The sequence below is a fragment of the Clinocottus analis genome, unplaced genomic scaffold (assembly GCF_023055335.1).
Source record: "Clinocottus analis isolate CAN_PGR_092001 unplaced genomic scaffold, fCliAna1.0.p SCAF_10, whole genome shotgun sequence".
Taxonomy (NCBI): domain Eukaryota; kingdom Metazoa; phylum Chordata; class Actinopteri; order Perciformes; family Cottidae; genus Clinocottus; species Clinocottus analis.
The window spans coordinates 8,254,525-8,282,311 of record NW_027175821.1 but is presented as its reverse complement, the minus strand read 5'-3'; the positions used below and the strand labels follow the sequence as shown (position 1 = coordinate 8,282,311).

The 27,787-nt window shown below is 39.5% G+C and overlaps 2 protein-coding genes across 4 annotated transcripts; both read right to left on the bottom strand.

The window, feature by feature from the left end:
* Nucleotides 1–535: 535 nt before the first annotated feature.
* LOC137792425 (cell adhesion molecule DSCAM-like) lies at nt 536–27,340 on the bottom strand. 2 transcript variants are annotated; one of them, XM_068588096.1, is made up of 15 exons: nt 27,226–27,340; nt 4,939–5,195; nt 4,492–4,830; nt 4,167–4,295; nt 3,875–4,042; nt 3,706–3,776; nt 3,274–3,520; nt 3,105–3,191; nt 2,907–2,978; nt 2,513–2,641; nt 2,203–2,367; nt 1,777–1,829; nt 1,187–1,289; nt 1,079–1,109; nt 536–985 (listed from the first exon to the last, which is right to left on the bottom strand). In XM_068588096.1, exons 2-15 carry the CDS (start codon nt 4,994–4,996, stop codon nt 928–930), a joined length of 1,710 nt encoding a protein of 569 aa, XP_068444197.1. In that variant the 5' UTR covers nt 4,997–5,195; nt 27,226–27,340; the 3' UTR covers nt 536–927. The 2 variants fall into 2 exon arrangements, with proteins under 2 accessions (XP_068444197.1, XP_068444206.1); XM_068588105.1 differs by lacking the exon at nt 27,226–27,340 and having other exon boundaries at nt 4,939–5,407.
* LOC137793958 (hepatitis A virus cellular receptor 1 homolog) lies at nt 8,353–11,424 on the bottom strand. Of its 2 annotated transcripts, XM_068590450.1 has the most exons (6): nt 11,103–11,424; nt 10,595–10,933; nt 10,471–10,521; nt 10,239–10,315; nt 9,562–9,655; nt 8,353–9,426 (listed from the first exon to the last, which is right to left on the bottom strand). In XM_068590450.1, the coding sequence occupies exons 1-6, from the start codon at nt 11,143–11,145 to the stop codon at nt 9,350–9,352; spliced, it is 681 nt and encodes a 226-aa protein (XP_068446551.1). In that variant the 5' UTR covers nt 11,146–11,424; the 3' UTR covers nt 8,353–9,349. The 2 variants fall into 2 exon arrangements, with proteins under 2 accessions (XP_068446551.1, XP_068446542.1); XM_068590441.1 differs by having other exon boundaries at nt 10,595–11,424.
* Nucleotides 27,341–27,787: the final 447 nt, after the last annotated feature.

Here is a 27,787-nt window from a genome sequence, read left to right as displayed (position 1 = left end):
ATATACATCAATTCGTCCAGATCCCTATTGTGCCATGTAGTCCCCACTGAGACACAAGCTTGGGTATCCCCCTTATGATCCTCCATTAGTAAGAGACTCCCTCGCAGGCAGCTGCCTCAGAGCCCCACAGAGGTATCGGATCTCCTCCTCTTCCTCATCTCCTTAATTAGGACAATTAAGAGATTTACAGGACAGATGGATGGAAATCCAGCTGGCTGCCGTTCCTGTCTCGGAGGACGAGTCTGCCGCTGATGAGGTGAGATCTCAGAGATCTGAGTGAGCCTGGAGAGTATTCGATCAGCTCACGGGTGGGGCTGTGGCTCCCTCTTGTGGTTATAACTGGGTACTGGTGGACAGTGGTTGTGGGAGTTGTGGGGTTGAAACGGCTGCTTTCATTATTTATCAGACATTGGGGTTTTGTCAAATAACAAGCAGTTTAGTGTTTGGGTTTAAATGAAAGAACAGATTGGTGAACAACGTTAGTTTCTCAGTATTTGTAATATGCAAGTGTGCTGAGTGAAAATTGGACAATATGTTAGTCGTGAAAGGAATTTGTTTTATTTTATTACATATGAAGTCACATCAAAATATTACAAGTGATGTAATGACCTGTTAGCGGTGATTATAATGTAAACTGATACATATTGTTAGAAAGAGAGAAAACAACAACAAAATGACAAACTAACAACAATTGCTGCAACATACAAATATTGGAAATAAAGACAGCTTCTTTACTGGGTGTATACGGGAACAGATTAGTTTTCCTTTTGATTAGTTTGATCAACTCAACACACAGTTCAAGTTTCTTTCCTCAATGACATAACAAACAGAAATATATATGTATAACCTTATTTAGCAAATTATGTAAAATGTAATCCAGCCTTGTACTTATTTCTCTTGTCCTCGACTGAAATGTAACTCATAGTTTTACAGCTCTTGCAGTGACTCGGCGCCTCTGTAACGTAGAACTTCATTGGTCAGCCACCTGCGTGCGAGAAATGTGTTGTTCAATCAAGCAGAGGCAATAACGGTTCTATTTAAATGACTTCTCTATACATGAGTGACAAAAACAACTCACATGTTCAGGTTGCCTTTCTTCTGTTTTATTCCTTTATGAACAGAGAGATTAAAGATCAAATGAAATCCCTTTTCAGACTTGTTGTGTTCAAAACGTCAGTATACTCACGTCGGAGCTGCCACGTGATTACAATGGCAACAACCGTCACCAGCAGCAGCACAGGCACCACGATGGCTGCCAGGTGTCCGCTCTGACTCTCCTCAGTGCTCGCCTAGCAGAGAAGATTCACCAAGTTCAGCAGTGACATATGGTTGCCACTCGAGGGCAGATTACCAAAGCGAGCAGATAAACAGCCTGAAAGTCACCAGATACTGTTGTCTTTTGGCAAATGAGTTATTAAGTAGCGAAAGGAGCATATGATTTAATGTAGAGTCAAATGTCTGGTCATCTCATGAAAGTAATTCCAATATTCCACCTCCTTTAAAACATTGTTAGGCTCTGCATGAGATAAAACGCTCAATGCTCAACTATGTTCAGCAGATAGCTTTGTGGTTCATCACAGCTCTTTTAGAGCAGCTGCCTACAGGGGGTGATGTGCAAAGAAACTATTACTTCTAAAGTACATTTAATCAAGTATACAATTTCAGAGTGAGATTTTTACTTTTACTTGAGTACTTCTTCCACCACTGATGATGAGCGAACCCTCTAACCTTAACTTGCATATGGTTTATTTTTGAAGTCATTGTTTTCATACTTACAGCAGCATGCGTGTCAATAGGTACGGTGGTACGGAAATCAACTCTCTGATGACCTGTCAGACACCCACAAAGGAAAGTAGCTTAGAGGAAGTTTTCAAAGTGTTGCTTCTCAGAAAACTGCTCACGATGCAAAAATATATATGTACAGTACGTTTATGAAAATAACAAATGGGATCACTTGAGGTGTACTTTCTGTTGCCAGAGGAACTGAAATTGTGTTATGAAAGAAGTGGGGTTCATTTGTATTTATGGCTTCCTGGTAAGTGTGAACAAGGGCCACTTCAACTAACGAGCCACATCATCGCAGCAACACTGAAGAGTGCAGCGACAGACATCACTAGTCCTGTTCGGCCTGATGTGCCACAGTTAAAAACAACAGAGACCATGAGAAGAAAAGCAAAGGGACAACAGTAAGAAACACAACACCTGCTTCTCCACTGGTGAAGGTGATGATATTGCTGGCTTTACTGACGCCCACTCTGTTCTTGGCAAACATGCGGATGTTGTACGTTGAGGGATTTATCTCTATTATTGTGGCCTCTGTCTGGTTGGGGCTGAAATCAACAACTGTCTTTGTGTATTCCCACGAGGCTGTGGAGGAGAAGAAAGAGGAAAGAAATGTTAGTTACATTATAGCACCAGATGCCAGACGGATTCCCAATGTCAACGTAATGTCAGCAGTTGAGGTACAGTAAAGTGGCAATCATTTAATTACTCCATTGAAGATGTCTCATACCGTTCACTGCTTTACTCTCCAGGTAATAGCCAGTGATGGGGCTGTCCCCTTCAAACCCAGGAGTCCATGAAAGGGAGATTGTATTGTCTTTGACCTCCTTTAACTCAATCACTGGTGGGTCCGGGAACACTGGAAGACACAGGTCAAAGACATTCAGCAGAGAAAAACATATCTCTGTTTCATTTTGTGATTTTGAACATGTTTTGAACATGCCCAGCAGAAAGACAGATTGTGATGATTATGACAAACTAGAGCTGTGAACAATTCATCTACTTTTACGGGACACTGTCACAGCACAAGTGATCCAACATTTTACGATTCACAGAGACTGTGGAAGATCTGTATTGAAATAAAGTTTATGCTGATGTAAAGTCTAAAATGTTAATTCATGTACCTGATTTGATACTTGCGGTGCTTTCTGCCCAAACAGTGGCAGCAGTAACAGTCTTGATGGTGGTTGTGTGAGCTTGGGACAGGATGCAAAACAAAAAAATAAATATATATACACATTTCCAGTAAAATTGTATCCCTATAGTTCTCAATATGTTAATAAATTATCAGAAATATGATTAATCGACACAGTAGCACATACCGGAAGTTAAACTTGTAGTGCCTCGTATCCAAATTGAGGCCGCAGAGGAAGAAGACTTGAAAGTGGAAGCTGTTGACGTTGTGTGAACTTGAAACAGAAAAAAATCCAACTTCTGTAATTAAATAACAAAATTGAAACTAATGTTTTTCTCATATTTTGCTCATCTTACCCTCATCCAGAGTGGAGCAGAGAGGTGCAGTTGAGGCCGGTCCTACGCCTGCATTAGTTTTGGCCTGTATGATCACGCCGTATTTGGCCGAAGGCTTCAGGTTGTTCAGGATGACGCTCTCCAGTTCCCGCGTGGCCGTCACACTCGCGTGCTGCCACCTTTTGAACTGTCTGCCTGCAGAGTCATACTCTCTGTAGCTAATGCTGTAACTCCGGAGAACCCCATTTCTGTGCTCCAGCTTTGGAGGCTGGTCCAGAGAAAAGACACTCTTATTTGAAAGTATTTGACACTCTTTTTTTCTTGTGAGATATATCATAGAGGATGAACTCCAGACTCAAGGCCAGAATTAAAAAAAAGTGCAATCCATAGCTTTATTTAATATATAATTAAAAAAAAGAATGAGTCTGCAAATTAAGCTTCACAATACTTTACCTTCCAAGTGACTTTGATGCTATGAGAAGTGAGCGCCTCCAGCTGCATATCCAGGGGTGGACCCTCTGGTGCTGCAAGGAAAACACATCTCAATGAAGCCACCCCTCGAAAAATAATGTTCTGCACAGTTCTAATCATTTCCACAACTGTAAACAATGAGGGACAGTACCTGCTTCTTTAGTTGTGACTGTCACAACATTGCTGGCCTCGCTCATGCCCACGCTGTTGATAGCAAACATGCGAATGTTGTAGGGCTTGGCCGGACGCAGATCCACCAAAGTCAGCTGAGTCAGTTCAGGATTTGAGATTTCGGTACTCACTGCAGTATCCCAGAATGCTGTGCAAAAAGGGTGCGTAGATAAGGGCTATACATCATTCTCCAAGTACATTTCAAAATATATAATAAGCTGCCAAATATCCTAATTCTATTGAGATTATTAGGCCAATAATCTACTGTTTACCTTGTTTGTTTTTTAGATCAATCCTGAAGGCTGTAATGGGATTGCCACCGTCGAACACAGGAGTCCAGCGAACAGTGACAGTTCTTTCCTTCACCTCTTTCATCTCAACCTTCAGAGGATTAGGGCGTACTAAAAGAAGAAGAAAAGCTAAGTTAAGTCCTTGATAGTATTGAAACAATTCATCAATTAATAAATCAACAGATAAAACCATGTGCAAATCAAACGTGTGCTTGTTCCAGCATCTCAAATGTAAGAATTTTCAGACATAGTGTTAATTTTTGTCACTGAAAGTGATTACTTTAACTCCTTTTGTTATCAATCTCACCTGCCACTACCGTCAGCGTCAGCTGCTGCTTGTAATCATTGAACAAGCCCGGTATTTCCACACGGCAGCCATACGTCCCAGAGTCTCCCTCCTCGGCCTGCCTGATGGTCAGCGACACATCTCCCACACCAACATCCCCCCTGAGCAGGTACCGCTCCGACACTCTGTTGATCACTGATGTCCCGTCTGACCTGATCACCTCATTGGCACAGCCACTGTTGGGGACGGCTCCCCGACCCCAGCATGCAGCAAGCTTGCCATAGTACTGAGCATCATATTTGCATATCAAAGTAACATCTTCTCCCACTGTGGCTATGATGCTTTCTGCAGACACACCACCTGAAAAGATAGCAAGTCCCGATGGCAAAGGAATATTCAGTACGGTATAATAAATCAAAGCTTTTAAATAGTATTTAAAACATGAAGCAAATCGCATGACTATCTTACCGAGGAGAAGACAAAAGAGGAGATTGCAACCCAGAAGGAGGCGTCTTAGAAAAATCATTTTTCTCTTGTCTCAGGATCAATCAGGATTTCGTCCACCTGCTCAGCGACTCTGAACTAAACCGCAGCGTGGTTTCAGCTTTGGACTCCTTCCAAATCACATGATGCTGTCCTTGATATGCTCACACAAACAACTTATGCTGGCAGAAGTGGAATGTCGAAAAGAGACGTTTCCTTTTCTGTGGTTTTGGTTCCTTATCCTAGAAGTGACACACATGTTGCATTTTGGAGATTAGACAGACAGAATCAAGGTTATCCATACTGCCTTTACCCCTGTTGTTTGTTCTCAGTCCTTGTAGTGACTGAAGGAACTTTGAAAATATCACGCATTGAAACTCTTAACTTTATTCTTGGATGAGGTGCTTTGCATCCACAGAAATTCTGCAGTAAATTGTGTTGCTTTTTTTTTTTAACTGAGCACACACGCTGTGAAATGATTTGTTAAAATATTCAGAATAACTTTAAAAAGACTTTAAAAAACTGGCTGACGGTCACTTAATTTATAACATTTACTGTCAGCATGTGAGCGCAAACATAAGATGGTTGTAGATATAATCTTTATATTCATTTCCAAAAACATGAACTCAATATGTCCTGAAATATACGCTGATAAAAATAGAAAGTCGGGTTTACTCAAGGGCCATAGACTTCTGTGTGTTTCTGCTGAGTAAGCATGTGGGTCTGATGGATGTTTAGCAACCGGCACAGAACTTCCTCTCTGATCACGCCACAAACATGTAGCTGGTACAGCTACTATACTATTATTCATGATTACAACGTTGTCAATGTGTTGTATTGAATGCACTTTAACTTTTGCATTGACAAAATGAGATGACCAACACCCTGGTGGAACACAAAATAAATAAAAGAGAAACAGCAACAATGAGAAAACATATAGACTTTCCGCAATCCAGATGATTTTCTCCCATCTGCAACGTAATCCCTGTAAACACTGTCACAGCCACATGGAGATCATTTCCCTCACTGACTCAGAAAGGACGCCTTCCTCCTGCCTACCAATTCAAATCAGTATTTATGTGAAAAATAGATCAAAATCAAATTTGATTAAAAACAAGAACTGGAACAGAAGCTGTGAAGACATGTGTCTTCAGTGTGAGAACATGGAGTACAATTCTGCATAACAGCTTTCACAGTGAGCTCTAAATGACAAAAAAAACATTAATATTGTTTGTTTAGAACGTTTGAATTGAAAACATGTCCAATAAATCAATTTTGATCATAAACAAAGAGGTGAAAATGGGATTTGCATTGAGCACAACAACAATTCATCATCCATACAGAAAAATGCATAGAAGGAACTGTGGAAATTGATCAGTGTGCACTCCACTCAGAGTCTATTACATTGAAAATCATGTGTGTTGAAAACAGACATGGAAATCCTCATTAGAAAAACACAAAGAAAAACAATGTAAACTGCAGCTGATAATGTAATACCTATACCATATTTATTTAAAAGATTAGAGTTCAAAAGGTTATTAATGAAGTCCTGACAGACGTGTCTTCATTCAGGTGATCTTCACCCTGGACTCATAACTGTTCTCAGCCTGTGACAGGATACTTTCCCCACAGATATTTTCAGACAGAGGCCATTTCTATTGGCTGTTCTCCAAATACAGATGTTTGTACACGTTCCTTCAGTGAAAGCCTAAATTAAAGATGGAAGGTCCTGCAGAAGGAGATGCCGTTCCTGCATTGACAACAGCAGCCTCCACTTCAAAGCAGCCATCACAAGAAACGGCTTATAAGCAACAGAAAAAGTTGTTTATAGCTGAGCCTTCTGTTAACAGTAGTCAAAAGGTCACGGCAGCTCACGGCTATGGTTATCTGAAGGCTAAGCTATCAACAAGATTGTATTCCTGTCTCTGGAGCACTTGGCCGATATCATAGCTCCTTAAATCAGAGGCCTTTGCAGGCTCTCAAGGCTCTCATGTCTGCAATTGACGCAAGCTGTATCGGTATCAAGATCACAATAACGATTGGGGTTAGAATGATGTTTGAAATAAAAGAGCAGTAATTGTAATCATACTCATATGCCCGTGTTTGTCTGGTGGGAGGGGCGTAGGGCAGAGATAGCTGGCATATGTTTGCTCTTTCCAGAAAACTGTCCATCACGGGGTACCACTTGAATTATGCTGAAAGGTTATTACCGATTTTTTGCCAGATACCGGCAAAAATAAAGTGCCTCCTCCAGATTTATGGACACAGTTTTGACTGTTCAATGCCAGCTGTTTATATATTGTTACAAAGTCTTTGTTTATAAATAGGTGAAATATTGAAGTTATGGTAAAATGATGATATATGATTAGCCTGCACTAAAACACTTGGCTATGGTTAGGGGAAGGTTGTGGTTCTTGTAAATGTAGTAAAAAGTCAAAAGAGTACTTGCAATAATCTGATGAAATTACATAGTGCCCTCCACTCAACCATGCCCACTAATGTTGGCATTGGATGTAAATTAAACTGCAGATTCGTCCACTATGTCCTGTGTTCCTAAAATAGATGAAAGAAGGAAGGCCCACGATCTTTTAATGTGTAAAACTAATCTGAACGGCGCATGATTCACAAACTATAATTCATTCCACCCTAATGGAAAATAAGGATGAGGATTATGGTGAAGAAGAAAATAGCTGCCACCCTGTCAATGTTAAAACTTCCAGGCCACTCCTGCAATGAAAATGAACCTTATCAAAAGTCTTATATTTGTGCCATGAATATGTAATATATTCAAATATACATCGTATGTTGAAAACTGTCATATTGCTCTGCACTCTATTTCTTGCTTTTCACATTTACATTAAATAGATCAATTATTTAAAGAGTTGGGAAATCTCTTTTTATCCCAGTGTGAAAGGAAAGCTCAGTGTTTTGGCACTCTTGCCCTTCAGGAAACTGTTGACGGAAGGACAGATGGAATGCCATAAATATATTGAAATAGATGTATACAAAATGTACTATAACTCCTCTAGCCTTAACTCAGCCAGTGGGAGGCCAAGTGGTTTGAGCAAGTCCTTCAACCAGAACGTTGGCTTCAACTGTTTGTCAAGTGTCCTTGAGCGAGACGTTGAACCCCAAGTGCTTCACAGCAGCCCACTGCTCCCATCTGCTTAAGATGGGTTGAAAGCAGAGGCCAATTTGTATTAATGTCTATGATGAGGGTAATAAAGTTAAAAAGAAATGTTGCCAACACGTTTGTTGGTCATTAAAAATTTGTTCTTAATTAATGACTCGCCTGACTAAATAAAGGGTACACTGTTAAAACGTTTATTTAATAACCACACAATGTTGATGATAGATTTCAAAAATAAGAAGAAGACGTTTTAGAAACACAACACAGGAATCAACTGAGATAAGCCCCTTGTTTTTTCAAAAAAGTAAAATGTTTTGTATAAAAGTTTTAAAAATATGCTTAAAACATTAAAGAAAATGAACTCTGTGAGAGCTTAACATCATAATTTTGGCTCGAACACTACGAGTGTTACCAGAACTGTATCCATTATATCCAGACACTGATGTGTCTGCACAAAGTCCAGAGGGTAATGTATGTTTCTTAAAATGCTGAGTAAACATTTGGGTCCAATAGATGTTTAGTAACCCAGCACAGAAACTGACCTCCAAAAACTGGAACGATACGAGTGTTTGAGTGACGTAATATTAAAAATCCTCATGATGACGAGGTCTAAACGGAAAAACAAAATCTCATTCCCCTCAGTAGCAGAGTTTTAATCCAGCGTTTAACTGTGACAGTGAGGCATCGATCATTTTCAGCATTAAATAAATGGACATAAATGTGCTCAAAATGTAATTTTGAGCACATTTATGTCCATTTATGTAATCATATAACAGAACACAAACTGTGTTTTGTAGGTTATTTTTAATTTTACTCTTTGCGGGCCAGTTTTTCAATATATAGTTCCTTTCATCTTTTTTCAAAACAGAGTATATAGACATTGTATTGCTTCACACACAGTGCAGAATGTATTTCATGGTAGAATCTTTTCTAATATTTTGATAATGATACATTAAGTCCAATAGGTGGCATTGTGTCCACAAGTATAAACCATGTACCAGCTTTTAAGGCCTGTGAGATCCATTTCGCTATGAAAAACAGCAAAACAATTAATCTGCAGGATATTTTTGCATCTTTTCATCCGCGTGACACACATTTGCCTTTTTTCAGCGCAATCAGATAGTACAGCCCAGTGAGGTGCTTAAAAAAAGGCTCAAAAGGTTTCCCTCTAAAGCTGCATTGGTGCATCAAGTCAGCAATGGCAAGCAGACACATTCGACAAGCAGTTCCTTATTGATTCTCTTATTCTCATAATGTTGGGACCCTTCATAATTCTTCATAAATGTTTTCAGCAGTCGAGGTGTGGTGATGTTGAAGTGTCTTCTTCAGTAGAAATCTTCTCCCTGTTTTAAAGAAATGCATCAAATGATGTTCTCAGTCTATAAAAGGAAGACGCACTCAGTGAACGCCCACTTTGAATGTTTAAAATTAATTTGAATGATGCTTGAGTCACGAATTATAATCCATTCCACACTTACGGAAAACAAAGATGAGGATTATGATCATGGCGGAGAACAATACAGCTGCCGCCCTACCAATGTTCCCCACTTCAAGGAAGGCTTTGAATTTTTCCTGCAATGAAAATTAATCTTATCATGAGGTACTGGGTCAATTATAAATAGCACATAGTTTGTAATATATGCCATAAATATACATACAAATACATTTTCAATATACTGTATATTCATAGCAATAGTACAACACTGTAATATGTCAGGGTATTATTTCTCAATTCTTAGTCACACACATGCAAAGCAGAGCACCTAAAAAAATCATTATTTTTCAATAAATAATGACATGGGGAAAGCCACACACTTAGAATTGTAATATGTTTCTAGTTATGATTCCAATCATTATTGTTACAAAATGTTCCTGAAGGCCAGATGTGCTTTACTATTGGTTACATACAAATATTGCATGAGAGTTATGAGTGTGCAGCTTTCTTCTTCTGTATTTTAAACTATCATTGTAGACAAATACTACATCTTCCTTCAGTTCTTCATGTGTTTAAGTAAAACAGCTCAGACACTTAATACAATAGGTTTTCAATTAGAAACATTCTTTTTGCATTGTAAAAAGTGTAATTATATGCATACACATTTTTCTAAACAACATATTACATTTCCTCACTTTAGAAAAAAATAAAGTACAATACCGGAGTTCTAACTGCAAACATGTCCAATGTTGGGTCACTAACTTCGACATTATTAGTCACGGGTGTTGTCAATATTTCTGGAAGTTGAAACCATAAGTTATTACCACATGTCAAATAAAGTTTAACCGTAAAAATGAAATAGAATGAACAGTATGTTTTATCAATGAACACAAAACATTGCTAATTGCTTCAAATCAACTTTGATCCACCATTATTCAACATGGCTGCTCACCCTGTCCTGCAGCAAGTGTCCAGTTCTGGGTCACGGGTAATTCAACAGGAGCTGGAAAAACAAAATACCTTCAGGCTGGATCACAAAATTATTATTCAACCTGGGTGATTTTCATGAGTTTCACCTTCCTCCATGACTAGGTGTGTGTTGATCTTCTCATCATTGAACCACCCTGGGATCTCCAGCCTGCAGCCGTACACGCCGGCATCACTCCACTGGGCGTCCAGGATGGTCAGCGACACATCCCCGTCAGTCACGCTGCCCAGCAGCTGGTACCTAAGTGACTCCTCATGGAGCACAGCCCCATCCTGTGAGGAGACGATGGTGTCGGAGCATTTGGACCGGGGCACCATCCCCCGGCCCCAACAGAAACTGAGGACACCGTGAGTTTGGGTGTCATACTTACAGGGCAAAGTGACATTGTGCCCAAAGAAGCCAATGACTTTGAGGTTGCTGCAAGACACTGTGGAGCACAGTAGTCGATTAAACTGGATGGTATGATGCAGATTGTAATTAATAAATGTGAAGCCCACAAACGCATCCACACAGGCACGCACACACATCAGCACGCTCACACCCACAAGCACCCTACAAACACAAGGAAACCAAAAAAGCGCTGAATATTGACTCACCTTGGGTCAGGATTGAGAGGCAAAAATAACAAAGACCACGCATCTGTGTAGGCTATTGTATAACAATGTCCTGAAGTGAGGAGAAGATGAATTTCTCCCCACACACACAAACTCCAGGATGGATGGTGTCATGCATTGAAGTTTCAACTTCTCTTTTATGGAAATCAGGAAGGAAATCAATACTAGTCATGTCTACATTGAAACTTGAAGTCTTGTGATATGCAATGAGCTCACGTCGTATCTGTTGTTATAGACCTCATCTGAGACTATTGTGTCCATCGAAACATCAGCTCTCACCAATCACAAGATAAGGGAGATTCAAACTTTCAACATGCAATCCCACATGTATTCATTGGAGGAGACATTTTCAGGTCATCAGCATGTTTCTTGCAGGATATTTCACACAAAATGTCTCAGTGCAGGAGTTTTATGGCCCTGTCTGGTAGAGTTTTCCCAGCTTCCAGCTTCTATTTTACTAAACCCCATCTGACCCCGTCTTTCATCCATTGTTTAAAAAACCCATTTGCTATCCTTTATGAGTGAACACAATACCCTTAGCCAAATCCTATTAGGTTTAAGAGATTCTACAAAGTGACTAATAAAGTTGAAATGATCCATTTTATTAGTTTAGATCTATAAGATACTGTAGACCACCTTGTTTCCTCTTGTTCTTGTATTTTAGAATGAAGCTCTTTGCCGGTCAGTTTATTTCTAATGGAACTTGGGTTAACACTCTGTGAACAGGCGTAGTTTTGATCTCTGGTTTACTCTACGTTCCCATTTTGATAGAATATGTTTTTCCCAAACTTGATATGATTGTTTACAGCAATACCGATACACTTCACATAAATCAAGTCACGAATCAGTCAACTTTTCAATGTACGGTCAGATAAATAAATCACCATTGAGGGTTCGGGTCTTTGTGTATATGCATGTGTAGACGTATGTGTGAATACTCAAAGGCCATTGTTAAATCACCATTTCTACAGTTAGTATGAAGACTGCAGCCTAAGAAAAACATTTGGTCTTTGCCTGCCTTTATCTGCCCTATGTACACCTCAAACAAGTCCATCTCCACCTCCACTTGTCGACACTGTCAGCCACTATTGAGCCGCTATCGTGCTCCATAGATCACTGCCCTCCCTCAATAATGTGTTCTGTCACTTCTCTCTCGTTTATTTTTGCTGTGACTCGATTCTCAAATTGTCCCAGACTTAGAACTAACATAAAGTAACTAAAACTGTTCAATAGACAGGTGAGATAATACAGAGAAAGAGCTGACTCTTGTTTAAATTAAACAGTAGATATGATAAAAAGCAGTTAAGTGAACCCATAAAACAACTCATTAATATTATTCTCTATTCATTTTTCTTAAGTTACTAAACAACTATACACCACTGTGCCTGCACTATAGCTAGGTCTTGAGGACCACAACTCCCTCCATGAAACTTCTAGCTGCTTGCTCAACTTTGCAATAGGAGTCTTGTTTACTTTGATTTCCTGTTTGGGTTCAGATTCGAGTCATCGTCAATCTTCCGACAGATAAAGGTTTAAAAATTGCCTTTAACATTAAATTACTGGTCTGGTTCAAAGCAAAAAAAAAGAGCCAACACTGAGAAATCTCCGGCTGGACAACCTGCTGATGTCTGATAAAACCATTGGACAAAGAGAAAAGGAGAAGTGAAACGACGGAGGTCAGAGTCTCGGCAGATTTAGACACTGTGAAGGAGGCTGGTCGTTGCTGCATGGTCAGCTTTATTTCTGGAGGAACTGAAGCACAGAACGATTGAGCTTGCCATGTAAAATAAGTGAAGAATTATAGGGGCACTAATTCAATACACACATTGCTTCATTCTTTGTCCACTTGTGGTTTTCTTAAGCGATTCATCATCGCAAGCTTTGATTTGCAATACTGACATCAGAGGATCCATTGGTACCTTTGGAACAAAGATGCTGAGCTGTCAAACAGCTCGATGGTCCGTCGGATGACCTCTACTCCCTAAATAGACAACAACAAGATGTAGGACAACAGCATGCTTGAAGATGCTTTGGCCAATACTGCCCCCTATTATTTTAGTACACCCCCTCACAGAAATTGAACATGTGTTTGTCACGCTGCGTATCAAGGTAACACAACAGGTGTTTAATGTCACTCCTCGGGTATGCATGTGATGGCTGTACCACTTAGTATACATACATGTACCATACATACCGTAAAAAGGTTGTCGATATATGAGTATTACTAACAGAAAAGAACCAAAAAGGTAAATATTTTGACTTAAAATAATGGCAATAGAGGTTGCACTGCAAAAGTCAGCGCAAAATCTATTTATTCATTTACTCGACATTTGATGCCCAGATGAAGACCTTGTGATCGCCATGTTGAACAAATATTGTGGTATGACAGCTAGTCTCTGCCCTCTGCCCGCCTCTAGTGACAGCTTGTTTTTAACTCTACTTGTCAACTCCATCAGTGATAAGATAAAATAAAGAGGCCACAAAGATCACCACTGAGCTCCGAGAGTAAATATGACTTAATATTGTAGGGAGCTTCGCAATATTGAGGTGAGGCCCTTTTGAACACTTCCCCTCTCGGCAATCTTAAAGTGTACTTATAGTTTATAGTGAGTGACTGGGGTCATGGCGTAGCTTTGGATCCTAAGTGTACAAGTGACAAAGCTCTTTAGTTGTGGTTGTAATTATATTGAGAGCTAAAGGAAGAATCTGGTATGAGAATTAAAGAGCAACCAAGTGCATGTATAGAGGGTTGGGATGGATGAGTCAACAGGTCAACAAAACATCAAACTTTTTTCACAGGAGACGGCTGTTTCTTCTCTGTTTCAAACCCACAGTCAACATTGCACCACAATCGTCCCCTCACTTTCACGTATACCGAGACCAACAGTCCAGACACTTTGAATTTTTTGTGCGGGACTCTCTGAGTCAACGGTACGTGGAAATAAAAACACACTATGATAAGAAAGAGAAAAAACTATACATACGTTATAGTGTTTTCATGACTGACCAGAATAGTGACATATTTAGGAAAGAGACACGACTCTGTTGGTACACAGAAGTTAGAGCGTCTTCATCTGCTGTTACCGTTAAAGACGTTTAAAGACTCATCCTGCACACTCAGACTTGGGGTGATATAAGTGGGGATAAACATTTACATTCAGTAAACAATGCTGCACTGAGAAAGGCCGGGCTCTCCTTGTATACATTAACTCAGGGGTATCAAACATACGGCCTGCTAGATATCTGTTGAAATAATTAAAAAAACAAATCAATAAAGTGATAGAATTTTTGCCAACAATGGCCTAAAGAAGAATACTGTGCCGGATAGGATTTCCGATCTTTCAGCATATTAGGATAGCCAAAAGTAGCATAAGGTAAATAAATTTGTATCATTTTTAGTTGGAACCGATGAGAGCAGTGACATTACTAAAGATGTTGCTCCACCGGCCGTATTCATTCGTGGTTTTGAGGAGGGTTTGGCAGTCACCGAGGAGTTCCTGCTGTTGATACCCATGACAGACACCACTGCAGCGGATTACATTTTTAGCACTCTCGTAGAAGCGTTAGACCGGATCAGAGTGGACTGGACCTTTACTGTCAGTGGGGCTACAGACGGTGCACCATCAATAATCGGGAGGAAAACAAATTCAGGGAGAAATTATAAGCTGCAAAAGGAGGACAACGTTTTTGGAGATTTCACTGTATTTTTCGTTACAAAGCGAAGCAATCTGCAGAGGAGAACCCAGGCAGATAAACAGTGCGTTGATGTCTGAATTTTTCGTGTTAATGTTACTAGTTTATTGTAGAAAGACCTTAAAATAGCAATTATCATCCAAAAACCTTCACCAATGATTTTAATATATTATAAATATTGTCATTATTTATGCGTTATTATGCTGTGATTTTACTGGTCTGGCCCACTTGAGATCAAAATGGGCAGCATGTGGCCCCTTCACTAAAATGAGTTTGACACCCCTGCATTAAGTGCAGTCACAGTTCCAGTTGAAAATAAACAAAGTGTCCAATAAATCTCTCATTCGTCCTTCTCCTGACAAGAGCGCAGGTGTGTGTGGAGCCAACAATCCTCCCTAGCTCCGGAGGTTTCTTTGTCCAATATCACGTTATATCATAAATCACGTTTCCTCTGTCGTTTTATTCCTTACTTCAGCTTCAAGAACAAACTCAAATCTGTGTGTGTTTATCTGTGCGCGTGGAATTCATGATGGATTTATGGCCGCCGGTCCCGGCAACTGAAGAGCCATAGCCCTTTCCCCACTTCTTATTTCCCACCCTCAGACCTCCTGGGAGCGTGTCACAATGCCCCCTCCCCTTCTCTTCCCTATTAATATCCCACTAGGGAGACCAGAGCTCATGCAGAGTTTGGGAGCGGAAACGCCTCCAAGCACTCCTGGAAGACACAAAGCCGGGTGAGGGCGAGGAAAACACGGAGCAACACAGATAAAGGCGAGCGAGGAGACAATTTCTGTCTGAATGTGTGACAGAGGATTAGAAAGCATGAGTGAGGAGAGGAAACAGGATGGAAGTGAGAGAAAGAGATGAATTAAGAATTAGCAAGTTGGCAAAGGACAGGAAGTGGAGATCTGTCCCAGATAGAAATACACCTGACAATCACCAGCACAGTTGCCTGTAGGTTTTGTCAGTAAAATAATTAGCATTCACACCATCTTCTTTTAAAAGGACACCGTAATCACTGTAATTTTACATTGAACATTCACAGTGCTCGTTTTCTTCTCTTTTTCCTCCCACCCACAATGTGCTGGGACGCTGCCATGAATCTAGTTCTGTTACTCATTGCAGAATTGTTATGGGATACAGTTGCAAACAGGGTTTCCCACAAATAATCTTTTATTGTGACTTATCAGTGACTTATCACTTGAAGAGCCTTGTCATCAGTATTGTGTAGCAGATAGTGGCCTAAAAATGGACATGAGAAAGGTAGGATGCTGAGATTGTGCCTCCACGGAGACACAGCGTGAGGGAGCGAACCACTGCAGGATATGAGGATACTTAGCCAACAGCATTCTCATGAGTTCAGTCTCCTTCGGCACAATCGAAGAGGAAATATGTGCAAACATAAACATGCCCTTAAAGGAAAGATGATTAGGGATGTACAGAAGAGAAGAAGTTCTCCTGACCCGAGGCTCCAACTCTTTTGCTCCGCTGGGAAACAAAGTCCTCTTTTCATTTCTCACATGGCCTGGCCACCCCTGCAACTAACACAGGACAGGAGGATGCTGAGAAAAGCATTCAAGGACATGAGCAGGGGACCAGTATGGGAAAGATTATCCTAGAGCACAAAGTCCCCTAGTGGTAGCAATCTGAAATGTTTGGAATTTCTTTTCTTTTTTTTAAAGTTTGAAATAGCTAAATCTACAAATTAAAGTTTTTTTAAAGGTCTTCAGTCCACCCCTTCAAGCCATGTCCAAGCTCAAAACAGCGATACAAACTCACATAGGGACCATGTTGTGACACAAGTGCAAGTTAGAGGTTTTGTCAGCTTCTATCAGATTGTTTTTGCCTGTTTTTTTCATCTGAGCAGACAGGACCTGACTCAATACTGTGAATCAACCCAGGACCAAGATTCCTCAGCACTAAGCACAGCAAGAGTCAAGGGTCATGAGAACATTTGTGTTCCATCTCTGTGCAAGTGTTCACGCACACACATTCTTCTTTGCTGTTGTAATAAGATGTAATGTTCAATAATAATAATAATAATAATAATAATAATAATAATAATAATAGTATCATTCTGTTATAGGTTATCATACAATATGATACACCAATATTAAACTGTAATGCTAGCTTGCAGAATCAAAAATGTTCAGTTATCAGTAAGCTTGCTTGCAGTTACCTTGTTAGCAGGTTGCTAGGTCGCTAGCAGATAGTTTGTTGGTATTGCTCAAGATGTTCAGTGCATGTACAAACAAATCTTCGACATCCAATGTTCAAACTGAACGGACCACTTTGTAGTGGCTGAACGTTGATATAATCTCGTAGCTTATAAACTGAACCGGACAAAACTATTTGAATCAGCAAAGTGACCCCCGCTTTGCAAGTCGTAGAAGTCCCTCAAGAGTCACAAAAGAATTTCTACATCATGGTGTCCAGACATAAATATCTTTCCTTTACTTGTCAAATACAATTCAGTTTTGTTTTTTTTTACAATTCACACACAACCATTAGCTAAAATAGAAGCAAACAACAACATCCAAATCAATAGTTACATGACTAAGAGAGATTGCTTCTTTTTTTTTTTCCCAGTTCTCAAATCATTCAGACCAGACCCGTGGGAGTAATTGAGCCATTGTTGAAGACAAAGGGTGGGCTGATTTATTTTAGTATTTCTTTTCCATGTCAGACTTATATGGATGGAAGGTTACTAACAATATCTGCCAGAAGCATAAATCAGCAGGGCCAAAAAGTACCAAGTCCAACTTTACGGTGGGAGACTTTGAAAGAGCTACAGGACACAATTTACTTGCACGTCTTGTCAAAGGTTAAATCCAACCTCAATCCAAAAAATATACAGAAAGTTGTGTTTTTGTGGGATATTTTTAGAGTAAATATTATGATATAAAATATCTCTGATTGAAATGCCTCTCAAACATTGCCACTATTGTTTGTTATGCATATTCTCACATCCCAGATGGTGGTTCCGGCTGCAAAAGAGACGGAATCTGTACTCGGAACAAATGTACCTCCTCGAGGCATTTCAGGAATTTTCACCCTCCCATTTGTTCTTCCTAAAGTTGTCTTGTGAACATCATCCATCTTCAGCAAAAAATCTCTGTTTATTAAATACATACGGGAGAACCGACACAAAGACAGGAAGGAAACACACCGTCTGCATGGGCGGACACAATAGGGAGCTGGGGCAGAGGGCACCGAGTCAGTCGGGAAAAAGTTCACCTGAGGGCAAAGGTGACATTTCCGGCATCAAAGAGAGGATATAGTTTAAAAAAGATGTAAAGATGTTAATGTTATTTCCGGAAAATTTCATTTTGGGGGATTTTGGCGTACACCGCTGTGGAAGAGGTGGAAACTGCTTGGGCATGAAATGTTATATAAGCCACGTTTTTGCAACTGATAAATAGAAATGAACAAAGGAACAGTATGTACGTTTTACTGGCAACTAATAGTTTGTGGCAGGTTGCATCCAAGTAAACCCCTCAGCTCAGCCCCTCCCTTTCCAAGCATGTTGAAAAACGGCATCGGTGTTCAGTTTAGCAGAGTTATCCTTATGATTTTAGTAAGAGCTACTCTTATCAATACTCTGCTCTTCTACATGATTAAATCCTTGTTTTTAAACAAGATATAGATCATTTAAAAAATGATGAATAGAATTAGAAGTTATTCATAATTTTGATATAACTACATATTGTTTTCTACAGCAGCAACATTTATGTTTACAACAACAGAGACAGTATGTAGAGTAATATTGCGCGGCATGTACAGTCACAAGCGTTAACTTCAGTATAAGTATCGTCACCTGCGGTCTATTAGCGTGCGTGCGTGTTTGTGTAGTTGTGTGTATGTAGGTGGAGGAGCTCAGCCCGACTGAAACAGCAGCGCAAATGCTCGCGCAAAAGGCTCTTGCTAGAGCATGTGTTTCTTCTGGTCTGCTGTGAAAACAAGGCGACTCTGTGGAAGATGACCTGCTCCCCGGGTAAATATAAAAAAATGTTTTTTTAAGCTAAGGAAAGGATAATAATTTTCAGATTAAAACATAGTTGTGAATATTATATTCAATATCTTCAGCTCCCAAAACGGTCTTTCAGAGGCTCAGTTTAAAGCTGCAGAGTGAACATATTGGTATCTCGTGGAACTTGATGACCTAAGGCCTGCATTGTTATGATGTCACGCTAGCTTGTTGAGAGGGGTTTGGAAGTTAAGCTAGAAAATAGCAATGGAAAACATGACATGGTCATTTTCAATGGGATCCCTTGACTTCGTAACTCAAGATATCTGAATGAAAATAGGTTCTACGGGTACCCATAAGTCTCCTCTTTACAGACATGGACATTTTGGTGTGAAGTTTGCGGATGACGCCAACGGCATCATCAGATTACAAACCACAACCAGACTTCACAGAGAAAGGATATCAACAATCTTGCAGAGTGGTGATCAGAGAATGACCTAAAGCTCAACGTTAGTAAAACCAAGGAGCGTAAAAGAAAAAAGGAGATAAAGACAAGCTGGCATGGTCGTCACACATCTTTATCCTGGGGAAAAAAACTCACTAAAAGGTTGTTTTCCTTAAAGAAACAACGAAAAAGACAAAATTCCTCTTCCTTTACATTGGAGTGATAGAAATCATCCTGACTTAAAACGTTACAAGCTGTTATGTGATGTTCACGGCTCTACAGCATCTTTGGGACCGATCTACCAAGAATTAGGGATATTGTTGAGAAGAAGCGCCTGAGATGAGCTCAAAGGATATTGAAGGACAAAACGCAACTCAGCCACATCCTGTTCCCCCTGCTGCCTGCCTTCTGGCAAGAGATACATTAAAATCAGTGGCAGTACCACCAGACTACAGAGCAGCTTCTTTCTTTAGGCTGTAAGACTTCGTAATTCTTCCTCCACATATAAAATATTTTTGTTTGTTAGTTTTTCTTCGCAAAATAGGACTAAAATTGTACATTTTTGTACAATTGAAAACAAATTAACCCTGATGCTCATCCAATTCAGTTTGTAGCAAAAACAATAGTTTGTATGCATGCAGTACAACCCTAAACAGTCTTGGAATTGCATGGGTTGAGTATGACTATAAAACCGAGACTCATAGATCTTATGAGCGCTTCTAGTCCCCATTGTGGCCATTTCCATTCAGATAAATTGAAAAGGCTGCTGTATATGAATACAACATGAAAATCAAATTTAAAATGACTTTACATGTTTACATTTCTGTTTACCATAAAATAAAATAGCATGCAACTATTCATACATCTCTGAACCTCTGGAGACTTAAATATTGATCAATTTATTTAGTTACACAATGAGATTCAAAACGTAGTCAAAAGTTAAGGCTACATTGATAAGAGTTTCTAACACTCCATCAGCGCGCGCACACACACACACACACACACACACACACAGTTTCTGCTTCATGTGTTTCTTGTAAAATGTATCAGCATTAGGCCAGACACCAAAAGCCGACGAAAAAGTTACACAATCAACCTCGCGGCTCCCCTGCATTGTGCTGCACCCAGCAGATGGGTTAAAAACATGAAGGCACTTCTTCATAGTCACACTGCAATCACCTTGGAAACACTCTAGCTGCAACTATGCAGCTCCCTTGGCCTCGGGTCTGATGGGAGTTTCTCACAGACGCCTGTGGCATTTCAATTAGGCTATAAAAAATGCTTCTTTTAAAAGCACATTGGCAACTATTTAACACAAAAACAACTGAGTTTCTTGTTTGAGACAGGAAAGTGAGACTTTTTTTCACAGACACAAATGCATTTAGTTTCTTCTCCAACATAAGAACCAAAAGAGAGAGAGCATCACATCACAGTACAAATCTGAATGACGTATCCCTGTAAAGTATCCAGGTTTACTCCACACTCTCCGTTTATGGCTTCACATATTTACAAGTCATTACAAGAAAAGAGATTTGGACACGTTGATGGCCTCTCCTTAACAATTGTATTTTTCTTAGAAGCACAATATCATATTGTGCTAACCATTACTTACATCTATGCTCTTTTTCACCTCCGTTCTCATAATAAACTGCTGCCAATAGGAGCCGAGGGGCAGCGACTGCAAATGAGCGATGATGTTGAATGAGCTTCTATTGTATTGCTGTTTGTTCTGGCAAACGTCTGTGGATTTCAAAAGACAGTTTGTACAAAGAGTCTGCAGTATGTCTGACTCTTTCATCAATGGGGACCATAAACACAGGTCTTATGGTAACATGGTGTATTTCTGCGCGGAACATTTTTGACTCCAGAGTCGACTTAATCGAAAAGCTCTGGAACGTTCTTATGAATAAAAGATTGTACAAAATATCCATTTCACCAGATGGCTTGATAACAAAAAAGGGGTGATGCTTTTTGCATTTTTTACCGGCTTTTATTTTGGTGAAAAATTGTGTAACACTATATATGGCTTTACACAATATCACACAATATAAAATGATTCAGAAACTATTATAAATGTTTAAAAAGTACACTCGTCTGTGCTCATGTTAAAATTATGTATTATAAAAGGACTCATATTTTGAGGGTTGTTTTCGATTAAATACATCAACTATGATCCGATGACCAATGGCCACAAAAATGTACTTTGTTGCCACTTAAAAAGTCCTTTTGTCTGCCACCATCAGCATTAATAAAAGGATAACAAATCATGAAACACCAACTGCAATTTGCTCTGTATAATTGAAGGTAACCCATGCACACAACAAATAGGAAGCCCTAATGTGAAAGCAGTCACATTTTATCTCATTAAAAGATCATCAGAGCTGGAGGCCACTTTACCCAGGAGAGGATTGACGGAAACGTCGATAATGTTGACGCTGAAAATCTGTTTGATATTTTTCTATCACCAACTGGTCTCAAAATCTGGCGTTCCCGAAGTACACCACAGTGTGAAACATGGCTCATGAATCACACAGCTGAGTTGCTGCTGAACAGCTGTCATTTATCTATTTAAAATAGTCTTTTCATGAGATCAGACAGAACATGAAGAAACAATTACATAAAAGACTTCACCAGTGCCATCTATATATGATTTTTGACCATTTAAATTGTCCTAATATGTGTAGTCGTTAATCTTCTACAATTACAGACAATAGACAAGGTTGATTTTTAAAGGCATATTTTGATAGTCATGTATGAAATAGTGTGAAATGAAATTGCCAGTCCGCCTTATTAAGTGAGCCTGCATGGGCCGAAGTTGATAGTTTTCGGGGCTAACCTCCTTCACTTCAAATCAGCAGGCGGCCGCTAGCAAGACATGGGAACTTGGTCTGGGTCTTGAAGAATTGCATCATGTACTCACCGGGAAATATCCCAAACTGTACACACACTGCACTGCTACATTTAGAGCTACAGTACAATGTTACTGCTAACCTTACGCACACAGTTACTCCTTTGAAAGCTTTACTTGTATAAAACATTTAACCAAGCTTGCGTTACGGAAACCCATATGATAGATACCTGTGTTGATAATTAATATATTTCTTTGTCTTTTCTTTTTTCGACAGATTTCATCGGATGCTAATTTTTCTGGCAAACTGCGCCAAAATACTCCCGTGGTTACGGCTACCAAATAACCCCATTTGGTTTGATTGTTGCATGTCCCGCCCTTCTCTCACCTCCTGCCACCTGGAGACCTCTGTACCATCAACTGTCTAATAGACGTGAAAAACTCTTTAAAAGTGATCTCGTAGACAGTTGAGACTGATAATAATATGCTTTTAAAATCAGCCATCAAAATGAGTGATGCGCCAACGGAAAAATAACTGACCAGCTTCAAAATGTGACAAGCCAGCGTAGGCTGTGAAAGCAGCTCCACTGCTTTGAACGCTGGATCTAATCTTCTTGAGAGTACGCTCATGTACACAACTTTCTGGGAAATGACAAAATGTAAAATGTTTGACATTTTTCTTGCTGACAAGCCCTAATGTTTTAAAGCAGATATAGTCCGACTGTGATAACATAATGCTGCAAATCTATGGCCCTATTGCTGTCAAGGCATTGCTCAAAAGTCCTGAATGTGACTGATGATTCAGTGAGGCGCCCAGGCCTGGGAACAGCTTCCCTGAATGCTGTTTTCTGAGGGAAAGAAGTAAAGTGGGAAAAAACAAACGCTTGTCTGCACTCTTTCCTGTAATGACAGTAATTAAAACACAGAGAAGATAGCAGCTCTCTGCTCCCAAATGGCATGCTGGCACATCTGAATGTCCAGTGTGTGTGTGTGTGTGTGTGTGTGTGTGTGTGTGTGTGTGTGTGTGTGTGTGTGTGATGAGTTCCTAATGCAAGGAAGAAAGTAATCGTCCTGAGGTGTTAATTGCTTTGGGATGCAGTGTGAGGACTGTCTGACAAACGAAGAGCAGAAAAATCCCCAAAACAGAATGGTTTCTTTGTCAGTCATTCACACGCACATTTTCTCACCAAAAAATGGGTTTAAAATTTTAAGATCTAATGAAAAACAATCCACAGTTCATTACCCACTAATGTTTCCTCCTAATTTGTTCTATTAAGCACTTCTTTGTGGCGAGCTCATACTCAAGCTCTTGTTGTGCTGTGGACATGGAGATATTTTCCATTATATATTTGTTTGGATGCTGCATTGATTTCACAATAAAAATGAATTCATATAATTGCGTCCGTTGACTTGCTCACTCTTTATGTGGTGAGTGGCCACTTCAGTCAAGAGGATCTGGAAACAGCCCAGCTCATTACATATCAGCCACTCCCATTGGAAATCTGCCATTTCTTTGCTCCCACTTTATTATTAGAGTGTACACATTAGTTTTTAAATTATGATAATAGCCACTAAGCTCCTCAAGCTCTTAACAATGTTTTTGTTTAATTCCATGTTCATATGGAACAGCTATCAGTCACGCACTGACATTCTTGATGGCGTCCGTCATCAGTTTTATTGTGACAACAGAGCTCTTGCCTCTAATGTCTAATATGAAGAATAAATCTATTTGAATGAAGAATTCATTAAACAAAACAGTGTGGACACCCTTAAATCATTGCTAATAATAAGTTTTAGATGATTTTGTACAATTATTTTACTTAACTTTCTTCGACAACATGGTTTATCCTTTCCCCTTTTCTCACACAGCTTTTTAAATCCCGGTACAGGAAGGGACATTTTGTATTTAGTCAAGTAATAATTAGGCCTGTTACCATTACTAATTTTATTGAATTATATATTGTCCTATACATATATATATATATATATATATATATATATATATATATATATATATATATATATATATATATATATATATATATATATATATATATATATATATATATATATATAGCATATAATACCACAAAGACCAACAGGCACATACAAGTGTATAGTGCTGAACCACTACTCCGGAGAAATAAACACACATAGACCAGCAGGTCCATCCTCTCTCCTCTCCTCAGGAAGTACGTTACCTTGTGTAGTCATTTTTACTTCGAGATATTCCGTATCTAATACACAGTATCTGTTTGCGATGCTGTAGTAGAGATGCAAGCCTAAAAGAAAACAGAATAGTGCATGTAAACGTAGTGAGTGATTTTTTTTTAGCCCACATTACTCTCAGTATTTACACGATCAAGTTCACTCCCCTAAAGCTAAATGTGGGCAGAATCAGACAAGACTTGTATAGAACAGGACCAGCTCGGTGTTATGGGTGGCCCCCTGAGGCCCACCCGCCCACTGAGCTGCCGTGCCCACCCAAAGAGTCAGAAGCTTGTGGTGTGCGATTTTGTGCTCTGCAAACTATCAAAATTAGCAGGGAGAGGGCATGTGGCAAGTCTCTCTCTCTCTCTCTCTCTCTCTCTCTCTCTCTCTCTCTCTCTCTCTCTCTCTCTCTCTCTCTCTCTCTCTCTCTCTCTCGTTGGCTGTCCCTTCACTCCCCTAAAGTTCTCTTGTTTTATAAAAGTTCTATTGATAACCAGGAAAAGCAAGCACGCTTGTGCAGCAAAGCTCGCGCGGAGCTGCAGAGATGATTTGTAGAGCTTGCAGTGAAGCACATCCTGAAAAATGTACGTGCCGGGCACCGTGGACGCCGGAGAGGTTTGATTGGACATCAGAGCCGGGAGATGGGTTTTCCTGACAAGTAATTCACATCCGGTTACCACAACAACGACCACCAATACTCATCATTCAACTCTTCCATAGTTTATTTCACAACAATGTAGGCCTGTGTGGTACCTGAAATACAACTAAAAAGGCATTTTTGGTTCAAATTTCAACGATTTTTGTAAACTGTACAATTCATACAAATACCTGCACAGAAAGATAATAGAAGGGTGGTTATGAAGAGCAAAGGAAAAGTGACCTTTTGCACTACATTTAACAATATTGTTCCTTTTTACATTCCAACTCCCTTTTTATTAGTCTTCTAACAATACATTCTTATTTTGGTTTGCTTTAAACATTTGTGTATCAAATAACTTTTCAAAGGAGCTCAGAGAATGGTGTTGATGTCCAAACATAATTTGTCTATTTCAATTGAATTATGTACAACTTTGTATAATTAGCTTTACATTAGTTGTACAGTCACTGTTGAGTTTACATAAAAACAAGAAAAATGTACTGACAAAGGAATTAATCATTTTGTTTAAAAATAGCAAAGTCATGTCTGGAATTTCCCTTTAATCGTTTGTCAACATGGAGTGTTTTTTTTCTGTAAGTTGTGTACATGGTATATCATAGATGGTCTAAATCTCTGACAAGTTTTACTGTCGGTACGCCAAGTAAAACTTAACCTTTGGTGATCTTGGATGACCCTCTGCTCTTAGCAATCCAAAAAAACATAAAGCTTGCATCTTCCTCTTTTAACAGCATCCTTCAGCCCACTGAGTTACTGGTAACGTTAAAGCGTTCTGCTGTATTGATTGGGTGCCTTCCTCAATGCACACAAGACGGTTTATCACATCAACGACAAATGCTGTTTACTCAAAAGGCGCACTCAGTTTGCAACAATATCACTTGAATTGCAACGAAAATGATAAATCTGAATATATATTTTGTTTTATATCTGATCTTCATCTGTATGTTTCTGTGTGCTGGCTGTGCACACAAATATCCCAGTGCGACAAATAAATTGAATCCGATAGACAAACAGTTGGTCTGGAGTATGATGTGCTGTATTACTTCCCACGAATAATAAAACTACACTGATCAGCAAAGAATATAAATACTCACATTTTGAGCCACGTTAATGTTTAGTTATCTTCCTGGAATATATTGTGACTTTACGATATTCTTTTTATATCTTAAACTGTATTTTTCATCCTCAGTTGGCCTCTGTGGAATCTGATGAAGATGGAGGCGTTGTCTTTTATTCACCGTTCACAAGCTTAACTCGGACCGACCAAACTCAGAGCTTCTGATCAGCTCTTCTGAAAGCGAGTTCAGAGTTAGGCTCAGAGTTTTTTAAACTAGCTTTCTGGAACAGGACACCGGATCTACTAAGTCAGTGTTGTCTGTTAATATGAAGGATTCCTAAGGATTATGGCAGCCGCACAAGATGGTAACGACAAATTGATTAAGACAGCTGTGGAAAATCCTGTTTACCGACTTCAAAGATATACTGTAATGACTCAGTTCTTGCTTCAAAGTCTAAGTTTAAACCTCTCTTTGCAGGTACATTCATCACCTCCTCCATTTGTAGTGCAACATAACAACTACAACACAAGAACATGCAGAAGGCGCAAACCAGTGAGTTTGATAGTGTGATGGTAGAAGTTTGTTTCCAGGATTACAAGCTGCAGACATGAAAAACACATTCCAGTGTAGCAAATAAATATACCACATGCTGTGTTATTCTGTGAGAAATGTGCACTGCTGAAACACTGCCTGGCTGTTTAGAAACATTATGATAAATACATATATATATATATAAACATATATACATATATATTGATACACAAACTCTTCTGCATTGTTAGCGAGCAAGACAAACAGAAAAAGCATCAACATTTCACAATCACAATTAACAGGAGAAAAGGCAAAGGTACATAATTACCCGATATTAATCATCAACAAAAATGTTTGATTGTCCTGCTTCACTGGACATAATGAAGTAAATAAATACTGAAAGCTCAGCATTGTTATCTATTGGGAAATACAGTGCTTGACAGTGTGCAAAATACCCAGTGGCAATCAGGGTGTTCCCCTAGCCTAGTGCTCCAGTGTATGCTGAAGTCCACACAGACTCATTGCGCAACAAGATGTGTCAGAGTCAAGCCAAGATAATCAACTAGGCTATCAAGTGTGTTCACAATGAGTCCACTCACACAACTACACAACTACGCTGCAACAGAATCCACACAGCACACTAGGCTGACTCTCTCTCTCTCACACACACACACACACACGAACACGACACACAGACCTTGGCTCGGCTTCCTATCGTTGCCGTCCTGTTTTCCAAGACGAGGAGAGACAACGTCTTGCTCAAATACAGATTTGCACGAGCGGCATTGGATCAAGTGTGTCCTACAGGGTCCGTTTAGGTCCACGCACTGAAGGGAAGACTGGCTCTCTTCGCACAACCCTTTTGCAGCAATGGCTCTTTGTGTCATTTACTATGGAAACTTCTCTGCCACACACACCTTTTGTGAATGCATGTTTTGTAAATTAAATACTGAATACTTCTGGATACAAGTTATCTTTTAAATAAGTGCACATGGCTAATACTTAAAAAAAAAAAATTTAGAGAGTGAATATATTCAGATTATATATTTGGCTAATATATTTGGCAATGAGATTGATTCTCTACTATCCAGTGTAGCTATAGGTTTTGAGCTCTTGAGCAAGAGTGATGTCTCCAGACTCAGAGCCTGGGGAGCTTCAAGCTAACAATTCAGTGACCTTGGTATGCAGACATTTCTGTTTCTGAGATGTATACTTTCACCTCAATACAATGATGGAGATCAGTGGACTTTTGTGTGTGG

Excerpts from the sequence above, each read along its gene's own strand:
- LOC137792425 (XM_068588096.1), bottom strand. The coding sequence starts at position 4,996 with ATGATTTTTCTAAGACGCCTCCTTCTGGGTTGCAATCTCCTCTTTTGT. Across the intron at positions 4,296-4,491 it reads GACGCTGACGGTAGTGGCAG|TACGCCCTAATCCTCTGAAG; the intron begins GTGAGATTGATA and ends TTCTTCTTTTAG. Across the intron at positions 2,368-2,512 it reads GGAGAGTAAAGCAGTGAACG|CCTCGTGGGAATACACAAAG; the intron begins GTATGAGACATC and ends TCTCCTCCACAG.
- LOC137793958 (XM_068590441.1), bottom strand. The coding sequence starts at position 11,033 with ATGTGTGTGCGTGCCTGTGTGGATGCGTTTGTGGGCTTCACATTTATT. Across the intron at positions 10,316-10,470 it reads GACACTTGCTGCAGGACAGG|AAATATTGACAACACCCGTG; the intron begins GTGAGCAGCCAT and ends TTCAACTTCCAG. Across the intron at positions 9,656-10,238 it reads TGTTTGCAGTTAGAACTCCG|GAAAAATTCAAAGCCTTCCT; the intron begins GTATTGTACTTT and ends TTTTCATTGCAG.